The sequence below is a fragment of the Rhinocladiella mackenziei genome (assembly GCF_000835555.1).
Source record: "Rhinocladiella mackenziei CBS 650.93 unplaced genomic scaffold supercont1.1, whole genome shotgun sequence".
NCBI classification, from domain to species: domain Eukaryota; kingdom Fungi; phylum Ascomycota; class Eurotiomycetes; order Chaetothyriales; family Herpotrichiellaceae; genus Rhinocladiella; species Rhinocladiella mackenziei.
The window spans coordinates 4963405-4982663 of NW_013550604.1; the positions used below are offsets into that span (position 1 = coordinate 4963405).

At 48.4% G+C, this 19259-nt stretch overlaps 5 protein-coding genes across 5 annotated transcripts; 4 read left to right on the plus strand and 1 right to left on the minus strand.

Annotated features, from left to right (window-relative positions):
• Positions 1 to 519: 519 nt before the first annotated feature.
• Z518_01756 (uncharacterized protein) lies at positions 520 to 3165 on the minus strand (the record flags this gene model as incomplete). The annotated part of the gene is made up of 2 exons (XM_013422354.1): positions 520 to 2301; positions 2365 to 3165. The coding sequence occupies 2 exons, from the start codon at positions 3163 to 3165 to the stop codon at positions 520 to 522; spliced, it is 2583 nt and encodes an 860-aa protein (XP_013277808.1).
• Positions 3166 to 5840: 2675 nt separating this feature from the next.
• On the plus strand, positions 5841 to 7629 carry Z518_01757 (uncharacterized protein; the record flags this gene model as incomplete). The annotated part of the gene is made up of 3 exons (XM_013422355.1): positions 5841 to 6001; positions 6061 to 7256; positions 7307 to 7629. 3 exons carry the CDS (start codon positions 5841 to 5843, stop codon positions 7627 to 7629), a joined length of 1680 nt encoding a protein of 559 aa, XP_013277809.1.
• Positions 7630 to 8455: 826 nt separating this feature from the next.
• On the plus strand, positions 8456 to 10270 carry Z518_01758 (uncharacterized protein; the record flags this gene model as incomplete). The annotated part of the gene is made up of 1 exon (XM_013422356.1): positions 8456 to 10270. The coding sequence occupies one exon, from the start codon at positions 8456 to 8458 to the stop codon at positions 10268 to 10270; it is 1815 nt and encodes a 604-aa protein (XP_013277810.1).
• A 1137-nt stretch (positions 10271 to 11407) lies between these two features.
• Positions 11408 to 13357, plus strand: Z518_01759 (uncharacterized protein; the record flags this gene model as incomplete). Its single annotated transcript, XM_013422357.1, has 4 exons — positions 11408 to 11637; positions 11702 to 11816; positions 11873 to 12191; positions 12258 to 13357. 4 exons carry the CDS (start codon positions 11408 to 11410, stop codon positions 13355 to 13357), a joined length of 1764 nt encoding a protein of 587 aa, XP_013277811.1.
• Positions 13358 to 15241: 1884 nt separating this feature from the next.
• Z518_01760 (uncharacterized protein) lies at positions 15242 to 17251 on the plus strand (the record flags this gene model as incomplete). The annotated part of the gene is made up of 6 exons (XM_013422358.1): positions 15242 to 15516; positions 15566 to 15658; positions 15724 to 15935; positions 15991 to 16983; positions 17042 to 17106; positions 17165 to 17251. The coding sequence occupies 6 exons, from the start codon at positions 15242 to 15244 to the stop codon at positions 17249 to 17251; spliced, it is 1725 nt and encodes a 574-aa protein (XP_013277812.1).
• Positions 17252 to 19259: the final 2008 nt, after the last annotated feature.

Below are 19259 nucleotides of genomic sequence, written 5' to 3' on the forward strand. Positions count from 1 at the left end.
GTATCAGCAGTTCAGTCTTTCTTCCCCGGGACAAGCTGATGACTGCAATCGCGACTGAAAATGGATGATAAATAGGGCACTCACAGGCCCTAAAATTACGAGTTTCCCATGCTCGTCCGGACCCGAGCAAGTTGCGGAAAGTCGGAATTCCATTACAGCCGAGTGATGGTAGTAGCCTCAAGAAGCAGGACGATCGAACCCTTTTGTCCCACCCTAAAATGTCGCAAATATGACGTGGAGAGAAATCCAATCGGTTTCATCTTTACGATTACATACAGAACCACTGTGGCATTTCTTATGTACAGGTGAGGCCATGGTGGTGGGTCCTTCTCGTCCATTACTCGAAAACACTCTGCACGTGCATCAAGAAGCGTTGTCGTTTCTCTCTATCAAAGAGTTGGGAGCCCTTATTTGCTTCCCATGCGTTCAAAGTCGTAGGTATGTCATCGCTTCCAAACAGACGTAGATGTACAGTCAAAGATTCCAAAAACATGGAGGGGGAAAAAAAAAAAAAAAATTTCAGATAAAACTGCCTCCACCTCCTTCTGGAGCATCGGGCTTCCAACTCTGGCGTCGACCTGTGGCTCTGAGCCTCCTCTCTTCCCTTTCTCTTTTACTTTGCTCTTCAAAGCGTTTGCGGCTTGATTCGTACTCCTCTAGACCTTCTGTCTGCGTTATTGAATGAACCGTCTCATTGTCCATCAGTTCTGCGTCCGTCGAGGCTTGAACTTGGTGACGCCCTCCACCTTCCTGGCGCGAACCAGGGCCTGGATTCTGATTGCGGCTCTGGAGCTGGTTCGTCGATGAATTCGGGGAATGGTCCCACGCTACTGGCGTGGCTCTGGCCTGTGTCAGTCCTCCTCCCACCATCGTGCCAGGAAACGCGTTCTGGCTCAGGGGCGGATTCCTCGTGACTGAAGGAGGCTCGTATATCCTCGGGGGACTGGGCCTTCGTCGACTGCTTACTGTCACGGGTGCCGGATCTCGAATCGGTGAATCCGACATTGCTTCGTTCGGCGGGCTCGTCATCTGCCAACCATCATCCTCGTCAGAATCTGACTGAGAACGTCGAGAAGGAGAAGGGTGTTGGTGACGATAGTAATCATCAACGCTAGAAAAGGAAGTAGATTGCGAATGCGAACTCGGGTGGATATTAGGTGCGGGCTCATGTGGGCGCTCAGGAGAACGAGACGATTCACGCTGCAGCAATGCAAGGTGGGAATCACCCTTGACAAGACCCAATCTTTCCTCCTCCGAAGCATTTTTCATCGCACGCTTTTGCTCATGACTGGCACTGCTTGTTCTGCCCTGGGGAATTGGTCTAGAAGCGTTGTTGTGATCGATGTCGGGGGTGCGGGAGCTCGGGCGGAGGAAATTAGTGAAGGAGAACTGTCGTCTAGCTTCTCGGGGTGGTTTTAACCACGGCGACAGAGATGGTTTTGCTGGTAGAGGCTTTGATCTGGGCGAGGGTTGAGCGGCCGCAACTCCCACCTTTCTGTCCTCTTCCTTCCGTTTTCCAGGAGGGAGGCCGTAGATCCGTTCCTGAGCATCCTCAAGGCTTCCAGGGCCGTAAGGCACGATAGGTGATTCAGCCTTGGAGGCATGAACTTTGATATCGGTCAAGGCAAGAGGATGTACAGGACTTCGTACACCATCAGCTGGCGCATCATGTGGAGGGTGGGGAGTTGAATGACGGATGACGCTTTGTGCACGGTTGCGCAGGCTTTCGAAGAGTCCCGGTGTTCCTTGTTCGTTGTCCTCTTCGTTCGGGTCAGGAAAATGCGACATTCCCAAGGGAGGATGTACAGTCTTCCTCCGCGCAGCCGGTGAACCTGGTTGACCAATGACTGTTTTTCTTCGTCGAAGGCCATCCCATTCCACAATTTCATTTTCGCGAAGAGGCTCCAGCTGATCTTTCATCTTGTCTTCACGGAACCTTCTGGCCTCCTCTTGTTCCATCTTCTGCCGTGAAACAGATATTCTCCTGATCAAGGCTGCTGTGCCACGAATGGCATCGGCCTTCGGCTCACTCTCCGGCTGTTCAACCTCCGCGATCTCCCTGACCTGGTTCAGATCCCCCCTGAAGACAGCGGCATCGGGCACATCTTTGGCTGACTTGGACATTTGCAAGAGCACGACACCAGCACATATTTGCAGAAAGCCCATGATGACGGTTGTAATCGTGACAGCGGTCCCCTTGAATCCTCGGAAGAGAACGGTAGATGTGATGATTGTGGCGCTTGTGAAGATGACATAATAGGTCGGGGTTACCAGGGCCGCATTGAAGATGTTCAAGGCTTTCTGCGAAAATGTTAGCGTGTGTGCGTGCGTTCCTTCCGATCGCATCAGATGTAAACAACTCACGTTCAGGTATATGATTTCGGTCAATAGCGTCGCAACGACAAAGACCAAGAGGACGTAGAGGAACCACTGATTGAATTGGGGTTCACCAGAAGCTTGAGCAACCACTGCGCTCCCAAGGCCTTGAGTGGCAACGACGCTCAAACCGCCAATCAAGCTGCATATACTGAGGTATACTAGCATGCTCTTCTTCCCATACCTTGGGCCAGCCCAAAGAGCCACAAAGGTACACGCAACAATGATGACACCAGCATAGGTCAGAAAGCCCGGTGAGATGACGAAATCCTGCATTTCTTGAATGTCTGCAACGGCGCTTTGCTCAGGAGCATTGAGAACGATAACAATGCTCCCAATGATACAGTTGAAACAGCCCACTTTGCCAACAAAACTCAGACGCTCCTTCAGAAAGATGGCGGAGAGAATTGTTGTAACTACAACGCTCAGCGCACCGAGAGGTGTGACAAGGATGGCATCCACGAAGGCATAGGCAACAAAGTTGCATATTTCGCCAATGATCATGAGGGTCATTCCACCCCACCAATACCAGTTTTTCAGGTAGCCATAACCTTCGCCCGCTTCCTCATTGAATTTTACGTTGGCCTTCAGAAGTCCGACCTTCTTCAAAACGAAGGATACACCGATGAACAGACCTGACAGGACAGCAAGAGTGATGCCGATCGCTTTGTACACAGGTGGCCGACTGGACTCGGTGGTTGAATCGGAGGCGGTTGAATTCGTACTCGTTTCATTGCGAGTCACCAGCGTATGAGCAACTGTCCATAACTGGGGAGGAATAGTGTCCATGGTGTAAAGAAACGATAAGGAGCGCCAGCGTGGCGGCTTTGTAGAAGCGAGATCAGGGTCTATAGGTTGTTTTCCATGGGGGAAGTAATTTTTATTACTGCGATTCCCGACCTTTTTATTCAGTGTATGATAGCGAATTGGTCGTCCGGAGGAGTTCAGATATTTGTCGTAAGTTTTGGCTCTTGTGAGGTGTGATCGAGATGTCGAGTAGCTCTCTTAGCGCAGGTGAAATCGAAGGCAAAGGGAAGGTTCGCAGGTAAGGTGGCAGGTGTTTGGTATAATATCGTATGAACAAAGGCGACACCCCACTGCAAACGAGGGAGGGTAAGTCAACTGGTAGATGAGGCCGTTGAAATCGAGACAGAGTAAGAACAGAATACTCGAGTTTGTTAGAAACACTTCAGATGGCTCAATCGTTTCAAGCACGCATAAGACGATGGGGAAAGTTTACGGACTGCGACGATTTGTGAGGATCGTCCAATACTGACGCAGCTGTGGCTTGCTTAGCGCCTGACCATTGGACAGAAAGTTGGAAAAAGGTTGGCTGACAGGACCGCAAAAAACTAGGGGAATCAAGATATCCTGAGGGCTTTCGAGACGGCGGACAAGGGTGATCGCTGGGCCTGGGTCGTCAACTGGTTGTTGGGGCTTTTGGCTGGACTTTATGGATACTCACCTAAGTCACAAGCCCCACTCATTACGATTTCTGGCCCCTGCCACCAGCCACCAGCCACCCAGGATATTCCTTATCAGGGGTTCCTCCCGGGAGGGGAACATCTCCTCTGCCCCTCTCCCAAAAAAAAGGTGACGCAGCATTATTCTGTACGCCCCCTTTTCAGCCGGACCAGTTCCTAACATCAAACATCCCTTCGTTCGTTGGTCACAAACCCGATCTGACTGCTGCCATGGGAATTCGCCTGCGACTCTGCCTTCTCCATTTTTCTCCTGACCCATCCCCCCAACTGTTTCAGGTTTGTTCTTCTCCCTTGTCTCATACTCGCTGAATTACTGCAGGAGATAACAATAATGGAGACTGATCCTTCTCACGCAGGCATATGGTATCTCACTGCCCTAACCCTCTTCCAGAATCCGAGCATCACGCCACGTGTTCCCGCAAACCTGTGATTCCTCCAAACACATTGGCACCACCCTGAAGTGTGTCGCCGTCGATTTCGTTCCCAAGATATGAATCTGTTTGGTGTTGAACTTTTGCGCAAGCAAAAGCGAGTTTTCCTTTCAACTGCCGTCTCCGACGTTTCTCCTCTCTGGGACGAAACAATGGTTAAATTCCCATATATTTCATACTTGTTTTCTACTGCATTCTGTGGAAAGGCCATATCCAATGTTCGCGTTATGAGTTTTGCTTAATCATTGCATACTCTCTCCTAAGGCCCAGAGATATGAAGCTGTTGTGAAAACAGCACGCTGATCACTTCGATTGGGTTGGGTTGCTTTGATGCATAAATGCTGTTCGAACCGCCATCTATGGCTTGTGTTAACATTTCTCATCTACACTCGCAAACCCGCCCCGGTCGACATCGTGAAAGCATTGCTACGACAGTTCTTTACATTTCACGTTGCTTGTGTGAGAGAGATTCATCGGTTCGAAATTGATCTCTGAGTGTATAAGCTTACGGCGTCGTGTAGGGCTTCATCGTAGTTTGCAATTTCAGGTGATGATGGCAGGGAACATTCTGATGATAGCTCCATTTTTCTCGTCAAACTGAGTCTTCTCTCCTTGAAGCATACCCATTGTCCTCTGGCATTGGGTCTAGAACCTCGAAACGAATTTTCGTCCAATTCCGCAGCAAGCTGCAGCAGGTACTAGTCTCGTGAGTACCACTCAGAATTTGCTCCGTTTGCTAGATTTCAGGGTTCGCTCCAGTATCCAGGAACAATGGGAATGCTTCCATGTTGACGTAGGAGTTAACAGGCATCCCCTCGTTTTCATTCAGTACTCTTGACGTTCCACATATGACACAAAATCCCACTCCAGGTGCTTGAACCTGGTGGCCTTGAGTCTCGGGGGTCTACCCATCACAGCGCATATCGCCCAAACCCCTAAGCCACGTAGGAATACATTTCAGCATGCACACGGAGAATGGTATCAATTTGCCACGTGGAAGACTCGCCAAATTTCTCTAGCGGTCGACTGATAAAGCGATTCAAAAAGAATTACGGCGACCGAATGAGGGCAAGCCACTCGCACAAGGTTCAACCAAGCATCCGTTAAGCAAGATGGGTACGGCCTTGACCCAAGACTAAACTAGAAAGCACGTACTGTACAAGAAAACGTCAAGGTGAAGGGGTCTAAGCTTGGTACTGATAACCCTCAATCATTGTCCACCAATCACCCAGATGATAACGATCATTTGGAGTCCAAGCCGCTTTCCAACAACGAGTCAAAATGTCCCATCTTTCAACTCTCCTGCTACATTGGGGAATAGTGCCCCCTCTACACATTTTATCGTGGACGCATCGAATCCTGCGTCTTTGTCCGAACGACACCACCACCTTATCGGGTTCGCCTAATTGTCGACAAGAAGGTGAAAGGGATTGAGGAGGTGGGTTTTTTTAAGGTCTTTGCTGGGGCCCCCTCCTCTCTTTCGACCTTCGTTCGCTACTTCGCAAGGAACGGCACCCATTCTCATCACTCTATTCAATCCTTGACAACTATGGCGACCACTAGGAAAGGCTCCATCACAGTTGTTGATGAAAATACTGTCGGTGTCACATCCGTATTTACCAAGCGCGGCGACCATGCTGTCCTACAAGAAGGTGCCACCAAGGATGAGGTGACCTTGGGTGCATTGGGTTATAAACAGGAGTTCAAGAGGTTAGTTTTGTGTGAACTGGGGCCGCTTGCATGAGGATCTCGTGCTGATTCAGGCGCAGAGATTTCACAATCTGGGAGTCATTCTCGGTGTCATTCTCGGTTCTGGGACTTCTGCCATCGGTTGCCTCCACCATCGCCTACAGTTTAGGCTATTCAGGTACTGGTGGTGCCATTTGGGGATGGCTTGTGGCTGCATTGATCATTCAATCAACCGCCTTCTGCATGGCTGAATTGTGCTCCAGTATGCCAACCGCAGGCGGGTTGTATTATGCTGCCGCCGTTCTTGCACCTGAAGGATGGGGTCCTGTCTGTTCTTGGTTTGTTGGCTGGTCGAATTTTTGCGGATTCGTGACTGGACCTTGCTCGGTCAACTACGCGCTGGCTTCCATGCTGATTACCTGCGGCATGATTGCGTATCCCGACTACACCCCGGAGACATGGCATGTCTATCTCACCTTGCTGGCACTTCTCATCCTCAACGGCGTCCTTACTATGCAGTCAACCTGGTTCATCGGCTGGCTAAACAAAATTGGCACCATCTGGAACCTTGCGGTATTGATCATCTTCATCATCTGGTTCCCGGTTGGCTCCGTCAACCACCCCAAAACCAACGACAGTCACGCCGTCTGGACAGAATTTCAAAATGGAACCGAGTGGCCCATCGGCTGGGCCACCATCATGGGGTTTTTGACGACTATTTGGACTATGTCGGGTTATGATGCACCATTCCATCTTTCGGAGGAATGCAGCAATGCAAATATCGCCTCGCCACGAGCCATTGTCATGACAGCGCAATCTGGGCTATGGTTGGGCTGGGCGATTATCTTCGTGATAGTTTATACCGTCAAAGATATCACCGACGTCGTTGCTGGCCAGTATGGACAACCATTTGGAAGTCTATGCCTACAAGTACTCGGGAAGAATGCCGGTCTCGCCATGTTTTCCCTCAACATTGTCGCCCAATTCTTCGTCGGCGAAGGCTGCACCATCACGGCAACTCGTGTTGTTTTTGCCTATTCTCGCGATGGTGCTATTCCCGGTTCGAGGTGGTGGAAACAAGTTCACCCGAGAACAAAGACTCCAGTCTATGCGACGTGGGGAGTTCTGATGGTTTCAGCTTTACTGGGTTTGTTGATGTTTGCAAGTCCTGTTGCCATCGGTGCAGTATTCAGCATTGGCGCCATTGCTCAGTACACGTCTTTTACTGCTCCTATTGCCTTGAAGCTGTTCTTTGACAAGGGCCGATTCAAACCCGGTGCGTTTTTTTTTTTTTTGGCATGACAAGTTCCACTGATTCTTTTATAGGCCCATGGAGCCTTGGGCGATGGTCGAGCCCCTTGGGGGCTATTGCCTGTGCTTGGTGGTGTTTGATCGTTCCGGCTTTATGCTTCCCTGCTGTTAAAGGAAAAGACTTGACTCCCAAGACCATGAATTGGACATGTCTTATCTACGGGGGTACCATGTCCATTGCGATGACCTGGTACGCTATCAGTGGAAGGAAATGGTTCAAGGGTCCCAAGATCAATATCCAATTTACCCACGAAGGTACTGAAATTCTGGAGGGACAATCCGCGGATGATGGTAGTGGAAAGAACAAGGAGATGGAGGCAGCCGCACTCAAATCATGATCCCCCCGGACTCGGTACCACCCAATAAGAATAAGTAATGTTTATGTCGTTCTTTGCCTAGGGAATAAGTCGCCGCCCCTCCCCCCCTTCCTCTGCATCCGAACAACTCTTCTGATAAAACCCCCCGGCTTTTTCCCCAAGATGAAAGTGGAGTATTAGAAGATATTTTCTCCATGATTACTGTGAATGCGCGAAATGAATAGCTTTCCGCTGTCCCCCAGCCGCGGCGCCAGAGATTAGTCCCATTGATCGAGCAACTTGCGCCATCAAAATATCACTTTGCAATGAGAGGGGGGAGTATGTGATTCTCTAGCTCCGAATCTGGACCGTCTCGGACCATCTCTTTTTCCAAGGTTGATCGCGGCGATAAACCCCACTCCCGCAACCCGCCTCTCGCTTGATGAGCTTTCGTCAACAAGGCGACCAAAATCCGAGAGAACACTGCAAGCCAAGTCAAACTATGGAATGGGTTGCAGCAAATTGAAACGGCCCATGCTCTCCCCGATGGGCCGATAATACGCAACCTCGATTGTTAACCCACGAACTCGTGCACTCAGAATGGGCGTCTAGTTGGTTTTCAACCACTTACTCCTCCAAAGAGAGATTACGATGCCGCACAAATGCCCAACATCCCATTTGAAGCAGTTCTCCATCATTTTTTCATTCTCATCCAAGACCAATTGATTCCCTATCTTGCCATTGTTTAACTACCACAATTTTTCTAGTGGATAGGGTCCCTGAAAGCTAGCTTTGACCGAATTCCTTTTTTCTTTTCTTTCTTTTTTTTATTTTTATTTATTTTTCACATGGCCACTAGTTGCGAATAATGCCAGAATCCTTGCTTTGGATTAATAAGGACTCGGGCTCCACGGTTCTTTCGCGAAGCTCAAAGGCCGAAACCAGACAGATTCGTAAACATGTCCAGCATGAACGCCAATTGAAAGCGAAAGCTGCGCAAGAAGCCGCTGCCAAATCTTCTGGAAACCAGGGCAAATCCAATCGCAAAGAGAAAGACTCTTCACCTGAACAGAATTTGAAGCCTATCACAGCAAGGCAGCATGGTCTTCGACTGGACACCAATGTACGAGATCCACAAGCAGACGAAGCTGGTCATCAACAACGTGCCTTGCTCTCTGCGTCCGCATCTCCAACTGGTCATTCAGGTCGATTTCTTCAAGCCATCAGCACCTTTCCAGGATTGGATCCTCAAGAATTGAGAAGCTTAGTCTTTTTCTGTCAGAGAACCGCCCCAGAATGGTCGGGCTGGAAAGATGCATCATTCTGGAACAAACTCATCCTCCAAGCCTGTCACCTGAACCGTTCCGTCCTCCATGGGGTAGTTGCCTTGGGTGCACTCCATGAATCCTCAGAGGTAGACGGAGAGTCGGACGAACGATCCCATCTGCAACAATTGGCTTTGCATCAAAGCAGCAAAGCGTCTCGAATGGCTTTTGAGACTGCTGTCTCCGATATAGCCACTCTAATCTCCTGCATCATCTTTATATGCTTGCAGAATTTGCAAGACAGTCACACTGCCTACCAATTACTCAGATCTGGCCACAGTTTAATCACCGACATCGACGAAAGACTTCACTCTGGGGATTTAATTCTGGCTGACAGTGAAAAGACAGTATTGAACAATTTCCTTCGCCCCATCATTGAGAGGTTGCGCATGAGGTTTTGCAGCATTGTCGATGCCCCTTCCGCTCTCGCCCTAAGCGCAAGCATTAAACGAAGCAGAATAGAACACCGTTTGTCGTTACCAGAGATACCTCATTGCTTTAGCAATTTGCTCGAGGCCCGCAACAAACTTGAAGAGATTGTCGAGTGGGCGCAAGAAAACATTGACCCATCAATTTCGACCGGTGATGACCGATCACAGGTACACACATTGCTGTCAACCTGGATTGTAGCTCTCGATGGAACTGGAATAACAGCGCTGGAACGATACGAAGCCCTGATTACCTCCAAAAAACTTCTCAAAGCTGCTGCCCTTGTTGCATCAATTCTCCTCGACACCCTGGGGACGCTTACAGAATGTAGTTACGATGTCCATGTCGAGAAATTCGCCGAGATCATTGAATTGTACAGGGAAGCTGTTGACAACCCAACCCGAACTTTCCGAAATGTCTCATTTGGAATTGATTCCGGTGTTATTGACACCTTGGTTTTCGTCGCTGGAAGATGTCGAGATCCAATGATTCGTCGGTTAGCTATCGAATTGCTCGATAAGACAAACAGAACAGAAGGTGACCTCCAAGGTTCCACAGGCAGTACCATTTTACAAACCTTGATGGAACTTGAGGAGGAAAATCTTAATGTCACATCAGCTAGCGACGTTCCAGAAGGACGACGACTTCGTATTTGGGAAGATCATCAGTACTGGGAAAGTGGAGAAATTCAAATATTCTTTGTCAGCTGGCCGTATGATCCATCGTTAGGAGCAGAAATAAAGCAAGCCTCTGTCCAACTCCCAATCAAGGCGTTAAGAACTCCGAAGGAGAAAGCGTCTCCTGGAAGCCCGGTGGGCCTGCCAAACGTCAAGTACGGTCGAGGGATTGGCGCCTTTCTAGAAGAAGGGACCCAAACATACCACCAAATCACCCTATCATCCTTCTTTATGCCAATGCCCAGGTTATGATCGGGACTGAAAGCTGATCACACCACTCCCATGAACCAGAGGGGAAAAAGGAGAAGAAAAAAAAAAAAAAAAGGACTCCTTTACAGTGTGCACGAGAATATCGAACAGCCGACATGGCCATGCGTCTTTGACACTCGCTACCTTTGTTTTCGCATATCTGGCTTTCAAGGGTATGCTACATTTTTTAGTCCATCGAACAAGAGCAGTATGGAAAAAGACTTTTGAAGACTCCACATGGGTTTTTCTCTTGAGCAAACTAGTGCGAAAGTGGTTCAATACGCGAGAATTTGTACCGAACTTATCATTTTGTGTTCCCGCTGTTCTCCAGAATGAGTACTCTTGTTCTCGTAGCCCAAGTTTATGGGGCACAATATCTCATCCAATGCTCATCGTATATGATGGGCACCGCCTGAATAACGAAGTTTCCTGGGGGATGAGTTTAGCGGCTAGTTGAAAGTACCTGGGTGTAAGGTTGGGCATCCATCGAAAACGTTTTGCTTATGGAGTCTCCTCTTTGCTGACATAGGCGATAACATCTCATCATAGACCAAGAGGAGTCGGAGCCCGGACCTCGGATTCATGTTGGGTGCATACCATGGTCAACTACTCTTTTGGGACTGGCGTGTTTGGGCTGGGTATTAAACGTCCGGGCGAATCCACCGATTGGACGTCGACTCTGTTTCAGGAACTGTTCGCGAACACCAATTGGAATGTTCGCTTTTCCTGAACAATCGTTCTTTCGATATGACATCAAACATTCCTCTGTCATGTTGCCATCGATGACCGAACAGGCCGACTACCATACTTCCAATTCTGGCACCAATGTCAAAGTCAAACATCTACCGATGCCGATACTTGGGTTAGTCGTCAAGAAGAGCTACCGCATTGCGTATTACTTCAATTTGTCTCCCCTGAGATGCTGAAATGAAATCTGACGAGAGTATGAAGGGTCATGAAGAGACAGTTCATATATCGAAAGGCTCGGTACTTGAGCCTGGAAGCCATGCAACATTCGCCTCCATATATGTCTGAGGTTACAATCTGAACTCATTCAAGTTGAAATTTTTTTTCCTGCTATTGTTCATTTCTCTTTTTTTGGACCAGCACCCATCTTCCAGAACGGCAACTACAAGAAGAATGTCCTCCAAGTCAGGCTATTTGCCTTCATATCGTCTTCCTACCAATAAGAATGCCGACACTTCCAAATGGCCCGAAATCCCTGTCAGCAATCAGAACCTCACCAACACGGCAGTTGTCATTATTGGTGGTGGTATATCTGGAATGTGCGCTGCAATTGACTTGTTGGTGAATCGGAATATAAAGAATTTTGTCATTTTAGAGAAAAGTGGTGGTTTTGGTGGAACTTGGTAAGTTTACTCTCGCGCTGGGACCTGGGAGAAGGGTTTTGTAGAAGGGCTAACAAAATACTAGGCGAGACAACAAATTTCCTGGCTGCTGTTGTGATGTCTTCAGTGTCCTTTACTCCTACTCTTTCGCCCAAAATCCTCAATGGTCCCGCCGATACCCTGGCCAGGAAGAAATCTTGGTAAGGTTGAGTTTTGGGGTCCTTCTGGTCAACATACATGACTGATCTCGAGCTAGGAATACTTGACAGATGTTGCACAGAAGTATGGTCTATACAAATATGCACGATTCCACACCATTGTTGAAGCTGCCGCCTGGAATGACAAGACATTCAAGTGGGAAATTTCCGTCACAATCGGTGGAGGGAAGGAGTCAGAGTTCTCGTCCTCGTACAAAATCACCAGCGACTTTTTAGTTACTGGAACCGGTCAATTGAACAAACCCAAAGGCATTGATGTTCCAGGTTACCAGGACTTTCAAGGAAAGATCATGCATTCTGCCCGGTGGGATTGGAGCTATGATATGTCAGGTAAACGCATTGCAATCATTGGAACTGGTAAATATAATTTGCTCATCTCTCCCCCTTCCCCCCTACCTCTTTCACATACTAAAATCGATTCAGGCGCAACGACGGCTCAGATAGCCCCGGAGGTGGCAAAGGTTGCCTCACAGCTAACCATTTGCCAAAGAACTCCTGCCTGGGTCATTCCTCGACATGATTCCGAGATCCCGCAATGGAAGCGTTGGATCTATACGTATCTTCCTCCTGCTCGTTGGCGAGGTCGTGCAGAAGCGATGGACTTTCGAGAATCGTTTCATTCTGCAGTCACCAAGTCCGACTCCCCTTACGCCGACCTGATGAGGTCCATGAACCACAATCTAATACGACAACAACTCCCTGACCGTCCTGATCTCTGGGGAAAACTATCTCCGAATTACCATCCCGGATGCAAGAGAACCGTCATCAGTGATGACTACTACCCAACACTTGCTAGAAAGAATGTCAAGCTGGAGACGGACAAGATCGAGCGATTTACTGATGATGGTATTAAGTTTGTTGGCCATAGTTCAGCGGACAAGTTTGACTTGATAGTTTTGGCCACCGGATTTGACACCTTTTCTTTTCTCTCACCAATGGAAATCACCGGTCGAAACGGAAGACCTTTGAAAGAGATATGGGCAAACGCTTCTCATGCCTACAAAGGAGTCACTGTGCCTGATCTTCCAAATTTTGGCATGCTGTATGGCCCAAACACCAATCTCTCGCACAATTCTCTGATCCTGGTGATCGAAGCTCAAACCAAGTACATCTCGGTTCTAATCGATCAAGTTCTCAAAGCTAGACGGGAGGGACAAAGCTTAGCTTTGTGTCCATCAGAAGAGCAAACCTTGAATTACTTTTCAAGCCTACAAATGGCTTTGCAGAAGACTTCCTTTTCAGACCCCAACTGCAATAGTTGGTGGAAACGTGATGACGGGATCATCACCAATAATTGGGCAGGAACTGCCATTGATTATCAGAAAAACCTTACTACTGTTGAATGGGCAGATTACATTGCCTTTGGGACTGCAAGCCATGAGATCGATGCCTTGAGCCGAAATCACTGCGTTACCAGGATTCACCGCGTTGTGGAAGAGACGAGCCTCAGCAGGACTGCCCTTGGTGTTTTCGCTGTTGGAGCTATTGGTTTGTTTGTTCACGGGATCTTGTTGAGTATTTGAATTGCCCTGGGTTTGGATTTTTCTTGTGTTTTTACTTAGATTGTGTCCTGATACTCGATATGACTTGGTTCATGAAATGTATTCATCCACGCAAAAGGCATCCCCCACCCAAAAAACACATTCTTCTACCCTGGCATGCTTGTAGATCCTCCCGTTACACAAGTATACGCTATATGTTGTCGTGTTTTCAACTTTGTCCTCCTCTCTCCTGCCGTCTACAGGCTGTTGACGTCTGTATAGGTGTTGGGTACCAGTCAACACCTCCCTGCCAGAATTCTCAGTAATCAATATGTATTGATTGTTAAGCCCATATTTATTGATAAGCTTATCGATTGATTGATTATTGAGAAGTCTGCTCCCTTGCCCTTGTTACAAACCTGTAACCGGATGCGAGAGATTCCCTGATGTTGAAACGCCTGAAACAACCACATGTCAGGCCACGCCGTGATGGCGTACTCCGGTTGACACCTCCTTTCGTGTGTCCAGTCAACCTGCTGAGGCAGGAAACACAAGCGTATCTACGGTAGATGAATGATTGCTCTGAGGATATGGAACTTTTTCTGGGGCATTGCTCCACCCGCAAGGTTTCCTGTGCATCATTGATTTCGCCGTGAATGAAGGCTTTGACTGAAAATTGTACAAGTCCATGGTTCGACTTGTGAAAGGCCGGAACCCCGAAGGAATGTGTCAAGGAATCTACTTTGGAACAAATATTACATCCATATCTTTGGAAAGAGAAAGTGATGATGAGGATGGATCTTGACCAAAGTGGTTGATTTCGATTAAACAGCGCCGTGCCGCCACTTTCTACGCAGATAACTTTTTTGTTGACCATTGTTAGCGCCTAGCTGCCGCATGCTGTGGGGTGGTTGTATGCTAGGATACATCACCATTGACAGGCTACAACACAGGCTAGGTATATAGATGGGCCCTATCCGGATTCATTTGGAGAGCCAGAGCGCAATCTTTCAATTCGAGTTGCACAAGAAGTCTGACGTTTTATTTCTCCTCGCTTTGCATGTTTCTACATCGCTCTCCTTTGCGAATCATCAGAGAATACGGCCGACAAAAAGGCGGCTGCCGGCCGGTTGAAGGGTGTGTTATTCACTGCACCACAAATAGTGATCTACGAGGCCACGGCAGCGAACGCTAGCCGCCGAGGAAAGTTCTGAGATATATGGCTTCGAAGCGCGTACGAAGAGGACAGCGCCCTCGACCCTCGAAGTAGAACAAGTCTTCCCTAAAATCATAGAATACGCGGCTTTGTTTGTTATGGTCATGAGAGCTTGTGACCGGATCAGGGTACCCGGGACGTGAAAGTCAGGCCATCCTCGCTATAGGGAGATACTATTATGGCGATCAGCACCGATTTTCGAAGACCCTAGATGGACCGTTGATCGGGCTCGCGCACATATATCTTGGACGGGGCCCGCAAAAACCACCCGCGCCTAGACATGCCCTGAATTCTGCCCGCGCCCCGGGAAATGGCATTGAATACATCGCTACGCTCTTGCCTCCAGCAGATCTGAACTGTACCGTCGTCACGCATGGTGATGATAACATCGTGAGCGGCTTCGTTGATGTCTTCTATCAAAGCCCGTGCCCTTCTTTTGATGACTGCAGACAACTCGGTCACATACCGAGTTTTCTCGCCAACGGCAGATAGTGGGGTTCGACGCTAATGTGGGGTCGGGGTAGCGATGCAAATACCCCAGTTGGAGTAGTGATCGTGGGGAAGGGATGTCTCGGCTGATGGGCAGATAAATTAATTACTTCAAAGTAGGACACATTACAAATTTCACCCATCAATCACCGAATTAACCAGGACCCCTTCCCCCCAGAGAGTCAGTTCGGTACGCTCGTATAGCGAGTGGGTTGTGAGCAATGGGCTCTAGCAACTTGAAATTCCCGGTTCGATACGAAGATCCAGAATACCAGTCTCATCACCAGAAACTCTTCTCCGGAACGCTTCTGTGTCCGCTGGAGAATGTGCTTCCCCCTAGCGTAAATCAAGCAGATTTCAGCCTTTCCATCGCCGAGTTTGAGAAGATAGTCGGCAAAGAGAATGTCTTTGTTGGAAATGCACTGGAGGAGTATGTGGATCCGTACGAACTCTGGGAACAGGAAGGGAAAAGGAAAATGCCCAGTGCTGCGGTGTGGTGAGCATGGGAATTCCAGTTGAGCTCACAAAATTACTAACAAATCCAGTCCGTGCTCGACAGAAGAGCTTCGTGGAGTTTTGACAATTGCCAACAAGTTCGGGATTCCAGTATGGACCTTCTCTCGTGGCAAAAACTTGGGGTAATAAAATGATGATCAATCATCCCCCCACCAAAAAGGACATTGGCGAAGCTGACTTGGTGCAGGTATGGTGGACCAGCACCAAGATTAAATGGCTCGATTGCCCTTGACCTTCATCGAATGAATAAGATCATCGAAGTGAACGACAAATTCTCATATGCGGTGGTCGAACCTGGCGTGACCTTTACCGATCTTTACTTGTACTGTGCGAAGAATAAGCTCCGTGTCTGGCCAAGTGTGCCGTCGCTGGGTTGGGGGAGTGTGATTGGCAACGCAAGTTCAGACACATGCTTTTGCCGAAACAAGTTCAACTAATGGAATTCTCTAGACAGTAGATCGTGGTACAGGCTTCACACCGACAGCAACACATCATCAGCATATCTGTGGATTGGAAGTCATGCTTGCCGACGGCGATATCGTCAGAACAGGACAGTTTGCCATTTCCAACTCTGCATCAGCGCACTTATCGAAGTTCTCGTTTGGTCCATCCATTGAAGGTCTCTTCTTGCAGAGCAACCTTGGAATTGTCACGAAAATGGGTATTTGGCTTCATCCACAGCCGCAAGCCTACATGTCTTGCTCATTTGACATGCCCGACTTCGAGGACGTCGAGGTCATTGTGGAGATTTTCGGAGCCTGGCGAAGAGATGGGCTGCTACCGAATACGGTATATGTTTCGAACATTGTCGAGTGGTTGGGTATGACCGGTAAACGCGCGGAGCTGTGGCCAGAAGAAGGCCCAATTCCTGACCAACGTCTTCGTGAGCTTCAAAAGCAGCTGGACCTTGGATACTGGAATGTCAAATTCGGGCTGTATGGAGCACAAGCGGTGGTCCAAGCGCACTTTGACGAGCTCAAAAGAATCATCGGCAAGAAAGTACCAGATTCGGCGCATCGGCTTCGGGGTCACATCTTTTCTGGGGAGAGTGACGACGAGCTGCTAGAGGCCACGTCCGTTCCCGGCAACCATGGCGGTTTCTTCGTCGGTGTGCCCAGCTTGTGGAGCTTGCCAATGGCCCAATATCGGCTTCCAAAGGAGAAAACTGGCATTGGTGCTCATGCTGATTACTCTCCGATCATCCCTTCTTCCGGGAAGACGGTTTTGGAATGGGTGCGAACGGCCCGACGGATTTGTGAGGCCCAGAAATTTGATCTGTTCTGTGACTTCTTCATGCACGAGCGGCATGTCATCTTCGTCAACATGATGGTATTCGACAAGGCCAACCCTGAGCATCGGAAGGCGGTTGATACCATATTCCGCAGCCTGTACAAGGAAGGCCGTCAAAGAGGCTTCAGCAAATACCGATCACATGTCAACTATATGGGTAACGTTTTAGCGCTCTCACGCGATGATGGCGCCATTGCTGATTGGAAATCTTTCAGATCTTGTTGCGGATGCATACGATTTCAATGATCATGCCTACCGAAGATTTGTCGAAAGATTAAAGGTTTCATGCTCCCAACCATTTTTTGGCTTCAACTTAAAACTGACAAAACGGGAAACAGGATACGGTTGACCCACGGGGTATTCTTTCGCCTGGAAAACAAGGAATCTGGCCAGCGAAGTATCGGCATTTGCGAGAACACCTCTAATGATAGATATCTATCCTTTCAATTGTGAAGAACTGAATTGCACGTTGTCTGGAGAAATATGTGCTTCACGTCATAATGAATAGTCCGACATTTCGGGCCAAACGAAAAATAAGCCTGATGGTATCCATCATTCATTGATCGGTGTCAGCTGGATCTCCGGGGTGTGAGATTCAAAAAATTTTGGTTTTTCAATCCTCGATCTTTGTTTCTATTCTCCTACGGGATTTTCAATCGTTGTCCATGATCAATGATATCCAGTTTCATTGCATCTAGCCAAGATTGGAATATATGAACCGGCTCCGAATAATGCTTAGCAATTCGGTCCGAACGACTGGAGACTGGAACATTTACATGCAGAGGATCATTGAATCCCAACCAACAAACTCCCTTATCCAAACAATTCAGTGATGCCATGTCGTTTGAATCCAAATCGGAGGAGCAACAGTCCAGATTTTGAACCAGTCCTCTCTGGGCTGTTTGTTCTTTGGAATCACAGCAATACCTTCGTTAAGTTGCTCATCTATCAAGAGAACCTGAGACACTGAGACACTGTCTTGCCATTCTTCTCGCTAATCCTTTTCATTTTCGCCGTCCTCAAGCTAATGGAAATGCAGCTTGAGCAGTAGCTTGGATGTCCCCGTTCTCGGAAAGACAGCTGATCCAAGAAAAGAATACTCAGTCACAGCGATGCCATTTTCCTTGACCAGTTTGATGAGACTTGGCGGCGCGAGGTAGGGATGGTGTTCTACCTGCTGTGTCACTGGAATGACTCGAGCATGTTGTAGCATAGTCCCGTGATAAGCCGACCCTGTACCGGACCATACACGATGATGTCCATAAACCGGACCTTACTTGCTCCAATGAGCAACACCAGTTGACTCACAATACTCAATTTCACTTCTTGGTAACCACCAACAATCTGGCAAGACTCCTTCAATCGCAGGGCCAGCGGACTCTCTCAATTTGACAAATAGCATCAAATCTTCACGCGACTGTCTTTCATGGTTCTCCTTGATCTCGACTGTCTCTTCAATGGGATGGGCAAAAGGCCGTTCGCAGTCACGCGCTGAAAGTGGTGGTCTAGGAAACATTTTCCGCCTCGACGTATGCCGGATCATGCCAGGAGGCCAGCCCTTTCGTTGATGGTGATGGTGGAAATGGAAGAACCTCCTGATTGGTCCTGAACATCTGGAATACGTAAATAAGGAAGAGATCTCCTTGGCCAACACCGAAAATATCGTTATTAATATACGGCCAAGAGGAAATATGGTACCATGTGAATGGGTCAACGATTCCAGGGGCTCTGTTCTATCCCTTGCCTCGGGGTTCTAGGCGATACATCCAGTTGATTCCGAGAAGGGAACTGCGACATGATCAGGACGATAGTGCAGATCATACCGCAAAGTCCCACGAACATGGCTAGGCCCCTACGAAAATTACGAGTCTGGTTACAATGCTATCCAGAAAGCAGGGAGTACTCAGACCAGACCGTGGCCGATGTAGAGAGAAGCAATCAGCTTTCCCCGAATTGGGTGCTGGTTTTGTTCATAGTGGGATGGTTGTTGTTATAGTAACAAGCGTTGTCTTGGGAGAGGTTCGGCAAGGTGATGATTGGTAGTGTTCGGATATAGAAGAATAGAATAACTCTGCAGGGTGGCTAGCATTGGCTTCGTCCTGGAGGATAGCAGAAACTTATGTAAAGGCTGACCCAAGCCACTGCGTCGCGATTTGACCAAGGCCCAGAGCACCATAACCATCAAGGTCTTTTAGCTCGCGGTTCCGAATGAATTTGAGCACGGGGCAGTGAAATCAGGACAGTAATAGGATGGCTGTGAACCGTGTAGCGGTGAACGGGTAATTGAAAGGGACATAACTGCGGGCGATGCCGAATGTCGAGCCACGACTAACGGGGCGGTAGACCTGAGGCAGGTATGACCATATGATCATGAAGGGCAGGACCATAGTGGAAGTTAGTGAGAAATAGATATCAAAGCATAGAGTGTCGAAC